The sequence below is a fragment of the Paramisgurnus dabryanus genome, chromosome 12, assembly GCF_030506205.2.
Source record: "Paramisgurnus dabryanus chromosome 12, PD_genome_1.1, whole genome shotgun sequence".
NCBI lineage: Eukaryota > Metazoa > Chordata > Actinopteri > Cypriniformes > Cobitidae > Paramisgurnus > Paramisgurnus dabryanus.
Window position 1 is genome coordinate 18,541,261 of NC_133348.1, and position 6,000 is coordinate 18,547,260.

Below are 6,000 nucleotides of genomic sequence, written 5' to 3' on the forward strand. Positions count from 1 at the left end.
GGTGGCGTTTTTATTGCATTTTGGGACAAAAGGGAGAAAAGATGACAGAATAACACGCCGGATATTGGATTTTGCGTAAAATTAAGATTTTACTTTGAAATACTGACCTGATATAATACTGATTTTGGCAGTTACTCATTTTTTTCAAAAATGGCGTTTATTGCGTTTTGGAACCAAACTCTTCATATATAAGGAACAACTCAACAAACTAGCTTCTGCATATTAGCAATGCAATGCTATTTTTTTATTTCTATTTATAATTTGTATTAGCATTCAAAGAGAGAACTGTCTCTCATCTGTCTGGACAGATGTCTATCTGTGGTCTATATCTGAGATGCGCCCATTCCAAAAATTTCTCCCCTTTTGAGATGGTGCTTTCCATTTTTGGTTTCTGAGTACTTTCCTAAAGTTAAACTTTATCAGAATGATGGACACGCATGAGTGGACACTACTCATTTTGCAAGAAGTCTGTGATAATTATGTGTGTGTGTGCGTGCGTGTGTGTGAGTTTGAAGGCTTGATGTTAACACTCACATGCAGTCCTGTGTTACAAGAATCTTGTATAAATAGGGAAAACAAGCCATCTGTGTATAGAGCAAAACACAAACTTTAATTTTCTTCAGGTGAGCATAGAGGCTGTGAGACAGCTAGATGACCATCTGTTCGAGACGTACATAGAGAAAAAATCTGATCCTATCGTCGGCTCCCTGGAGCCCGGCATCTACGCCGGCTACTTTGATTGGAAGGACTGCCTGCCGCCGACAGGTATCCCCCACCTGAATCACATCACCTGCCGTAATGTGTCTAGATGTTTGTGTTTGCTTGAGTGATGAAAGACATCACCATGGAGACACAGCATTAATAGACTCCCAAACAGTTTTGCTTGTCTCGATTGTGTAGTTTCAGTCGGTCCTATTTGTCTTTTGGTCACATGTGAGTCGTGTGCTTGTGTGATGCATAATTGACTAAATGCTACTGAATGATATGAATCATTTGTGTACTTTCATAAACACCTCCTGCATCTAACATTCTGCTGCTGATGTTCCAGTAGCTGATATGTCGCTTTCACTTGTTTGTGTAGTTATTTGATTGATGCCATGACTTTGACCCGTTCGAAATAAATAAACGACAAATATCTGGTGGTGTGCATACAGTGTATACAGCTCGGAGTAGTCGGTTTTTTACGTGTAAGCAAACGTATATGCACAGCCTTGCAAAGAAGAGTTTATTTGACACGTACGTGTACACAAACGCTCAATGTATTTGCACTGCGACAAAATGCAACACATACTACGTTTTCCTGTACACGCCTGCACAACCACTGTACGTGGACCCTTGCGTATGCGCAACAACAGGACTATACTTCTAGCTTAAAGGGATAGTTCACCCAAACATTTTATTCTGTCATCATTTTCTCTTTCTCATATTGTTACAAACCTGCATACATTTCTTTGTTCTGATGAACGCGAATAAAGGTATTTTCAGGAATGTTTGTAACCAAACCAATCATGAGCCCCATTCACTTCCATAGTAGGAAAAGAATACTATGGAATTGAATGGGGCTCATTAAACATTCCTCTAAATATCTTCCTTTGTGTCCATCAGAACAAATACATTTATACAGGTTTGTAACAACATGAGAGTGAGTAAATGATGTCAGAATTTACATTTTTAGGTGAACTATCCCTTTAAGTACTATTCTGGTGATGAAATTTGCATCATGCACACTGTACACGGACCCTTGCATATGCGTAAAAACTGAACTATACTTCTGTTCTGGCTTAAGACTTTTGCACAGAACTGTACATGCGTACATGTGAACAAGAAATTACTACATTTATATTTTTTAATCATAGTTGTTTCGGCAACACGACAGCCACGACCCAGCTGGATTGTCATACGCTCGGTTGCAAAACATTAATGTCTCTTAATTTGGAAAGGCATTTATCTTGATTTCTGTTTTGTTTTGTTTTCTTGTCACAGGTGTGAGGAGTTATTTAAAGGAAGCTTTGGTCAACATAATCTCTGTGCATGCAGAGGTGAGATTGAATCACTCAAATGTCAAATTTTAATCTCCTCCACAGATACCACATTACATGTGGGTGATCCTAATTCCAAAAGACAGAAGATGAGTTGCTGCTTTATGACATATTTGTGAAAAAATATAGTTTCATTTGTGGATCCTTTAAGACCTTCTCAAAATGCCTTGCTAGCTCAGTGGGAAAACTTTATCCAATCTGGCGAACAGAATTTAAATATTTCATTTTTAACCCTATTTTTATGCATTTTGTATGCATATTGTAATGTTTTGTCTGTTGCATGCTCCATCAGGTTTTCACAGTTTCCAAGGAGTTGGTTCCTCGTGTTTTGTCAAAGATCATTGAGGCTGTAGCTGAAGAAATGAGTCGCCTGATGCAGTGTGTGTCTTCCTTCAGTAAAAATGGTGCTCTGCAGGTACAGGACATACTTCTGCACTTATTGAGACATTAAGGGGTAGTTTCCTTGACTGGGTTTTAAAACCACTATATTAGCACATTTAAATAGTTTTTACAAACAAACCCCGGGGAGTCACCCGACATTGGCTTAACTTAGCACCCTCTTCTATACGTTACATTTTAATACGCTCGCTTGTAAAGTTTATTAATAGCAGCTGTATTTTGCTACTTATGTTGTCTGTCGATTTTTCTGTGTTTTCCTCTGCTTCTATTAATGTAAAGCTGCTTTGAAACAATTACCAATTGTGAAAAGCGCTATATAAATTAAATTGAATGTTTTTCATTAAAAATTAAATTTCAGTCTGGGACTGGGATAAGCCTTGTTCAAGAAACTGCCCCATAGTCTTTGATCTAAAGGTATTAAAATCCACACCATATTTTTCTCACAACTATTTCTGCCCACAGGCACGCCTAGAAATCTGTGCACTGAGAGATGCTGTAGAGCCGTATCTAACATCAGAGAGTCGGTAATGCACACATTCTCTACTCATTCATGCCTTAAAGGGACACTCCACTTTTTTTGAAAATATCCTCATTTTCCAGCTCCCCTAGAGTTCAAAATTAGATTTTTACCTTTTTGGAATCCATTTAGCATAGCTTAGCATAATCCATTGAATCTGATTGGACCATTAGCATCGCGCTAAAAAATAACCAAAGTTTCTATATTTTTCTTATTTATAACTTGACTCTTTTGTAGTTACATTGTGTACTAAGACTGACAGAAAATCAAAAATTGTGATTTTCTTGGCAGATATGTGTAGGGACTATACTCTCATTCTGGCGTAATAATCAAGGACTTTGGTGCCGTAACATGGCTGCAGGAGGTGCAATGATATTATGCAGTCCCCTTAGTAACCTTCAAAGGCAGGGAACTATTTTCGGGGCACTGTGTAATATCATTGCACCTCCTGCAGCCATGTTACATCAGCAAAGTCCTTGATTATTACGCCAGAATGAGAGTATAGTTCCTAGCAATATCTGCCTAGAAAATCACAACTTTAAATTTTCTGTCAGCCTTAGTACACGATGTTGCTACAGAAGAGTCAAGTTTTAAATGGGAAAAATATTGAAACTCTTTGGATATTTTTGAGCGCGATGCTAATGGTCCAATCAGATTTAATGAATTGTGCTAAGCTATGCTAAAAGTGCTAGCGCCAGACCCGGAGATCAGCTGAATGGATTCCAAAAAGGTAAAAATCTAATTTTTTACTCTAGGGAAGCTGGAAAATGAGCATATTTTAAAAAAAAGTGTCCCTTTAATATAGTGGTCACTAGCGTAGACCTGCTGAGAATGGAAAACTCAGAACCAATCCAAAGACTTTTGTTATGATTATGAGTGTTGTCTATAAGCCTTTTTACACCTGGTCACTTGCGTTTAGTTATCCGATCATAAAAAGACTCCTCAAAAACTTTTTTGAGAATAATTGAAATCCGATCACTCAAATCACTTCAGGAGATGGTCTGGGATGCATTTCAGACGAAACTGGACATGTGTAAATACATCTGGTTGATGAAGCCACATATGTCAGAGCTTTACTCCTCCCAAACGTAAGCACGCCACGCTAGCCGGGAGAGAGACGCCAGTGGGTAAAAAAAACGTTCTAGAACCAATTAAATAGTTCAATTACAAACTTGATTATATTAAACAAAAAAATACAACTTTACAGATCATTTTGTGAAATGCTTTTCCCCGTCATGAACCTGTAAATCATCACGCCGTCTCATTCTCCTACTGCTCTATACTGCGTGCTTTAGCTCATGCCCTTGCCTAACATACAGTAAGTGCTGCCATTTGATGTTTAAGCTTCGTCTTAAAGGGATAGTTCGGCCAAAAATGATATTAAACCCATGATTTACTCACCCCCAAGCTGTCTGACTTGCATATGTCCATCATTTTTCAGACAAACATTTTCGGATATTTTATAAAATGTTTTAGATCTTTCAGTTGATTAAATGTAATGTTACAGGGTCCACGACCTTCAAGTCCAAAAAAAAGTGCGTCCATCCTTCACAAATTAAATCCAAACGGCTCCAGGATGATAAATAAAGGTCTTCTGAGGGTAATCCGCGCGGTGTTGTTGTAGAAATATCCATATTTAAAACTTTATAAACGAAAATAAATACCTTCCGGTAGCACCGCCATCTTCGACTCCTCTGTATTCAGGAGAGAGTATTAGCGTAGTGTACGCACTTTTCTTAGTGACGTATGACAAATTCGGAGGGCGGGGGCACAGAGCAGCAGCAGAGTAGCCTCCTTAGGCTGCGTAAGCTCTCATCCTGAATGCGGACGCGACTAAGATGGCGGCGCTACCGGAAGGTATTTATTCTCTTTAATAAAGTTTTAAATATGGATATTTCTACAACAACACCGCGCGGATTACCCTCAGAAGACCTTTGTTTATCATCCTGGAGCCGTTTGGATTTAATTTGTGAAGGATGGACGCACTTTTTTTGGACTTGAAGGTCGTGGACTATGGGTGGACCCCGTAACATTACATTTAATCAACTGAAAGATCTAAAACATTTTATAAAATATCCGAAAATGTGTTTGTCTGAAAAACGATGGACATATGCAGCTTGGGGGTGAGTAAATCATGGGTTTAATATCATTTTTGGCCGAACTATCCCTTTAAGTTTTTTTTTAAGGGGGAGTAATGAAGAGTGCATTGGCATTTTGCACGGAAATACAAGATCGGATCAATATCCTTTCACCCAAGATGCATTTATGTACCTGAATGTAAATGAAACCGTTCAGATAGCTATCCGATCAGAGAAAACACATGAAGTGACCAGGTGTAAAAAGGCCATATTTAAATATGATATGTTTTGTCACATTTGTCTATGTTTTGTATCGCAGCATCAGTTTTAAACAGGCAATAGAAGCACTACCACAGCTTCAGAGTGGAGCCGATAAGAAGTGAGTTTTCTCAAATCAGAATTACATTTAATAAACACAGCACATTTTTGCTGTTAAAATTTAAATATAATTTAATAAATGTTGATTTCATGTTCATTAACTGAGGAAAGGTGGAAACGTATTTATTAAATATAGCAGTCTTGTTTTTTTATTTAAATGTTTACCATGACTATATAGCACATACTTCATTAATAATGCTGTTTCTAACTCTTTTCTCAGACTCTTGGAGGAGCTGCTGAATAAATTTAAGAGCAGTATGAAGCTACAGCTTAATTGCTTCATGCCTGCCTGTTTTCAGCCTGTGAAGAGATGAACCATCATAAAACCCATTCAACATTTCAACAATGCCACTACACTAAGCCATCATTTCAGTTAAGTAAATAAATCAGTGCCACCTGTATAGGCTTTGTCTACCTGCTGAATTACACCTGTTTGTTTTTGTCTGTGTGCAGAGAATGAATGTGCCAAGCTGTTTACACATGTTATTGATAATTGACACACATTATTACACAATATTGTAAGTGTAAAACAATTACCGTCTCTTGTTTTACGTCACTTTATTGCATATTAAAATCCTAAGTGCACAGA

General features: G+C 37.8%; 1 protein-coding gene across 1 annotated transcript in view; it reads left to right on the forward strand.

Moving 5' to 3' along the window:
• The window catches only part of exoc2 (exocyst complex component 2), a 29,396-nt gene extending 23,396 nt beyond the window's left edge, over positions 1-6,000 (forward strand). The window contains exons 23-28 of the mRNA XM_065256991.1: positions 624-765; positions 1,984-2,039; positions 2,332-2,454; positions 2,901-2,962; positions 5,353-5,412; positions 5,632-6,000. Of these exons, the coding sequence (XP_065113063.1) occupies positions 624-765; positions 1,984-2,039; positions 2,332-2,454; positions 2,901-2,962; positions 5,353-5,412; positions 5,632-5,725 (537 nt within the window). The 3' untranslated portion in view covers positions 5,726-6,000. The remainder of the gene's footprint in view (positions 1-623; positions 766-1,983; positions 2,040-2,331; positions 2,455-2,900; positions 2,963-5,352; positions 5,413-5,631) is intronic.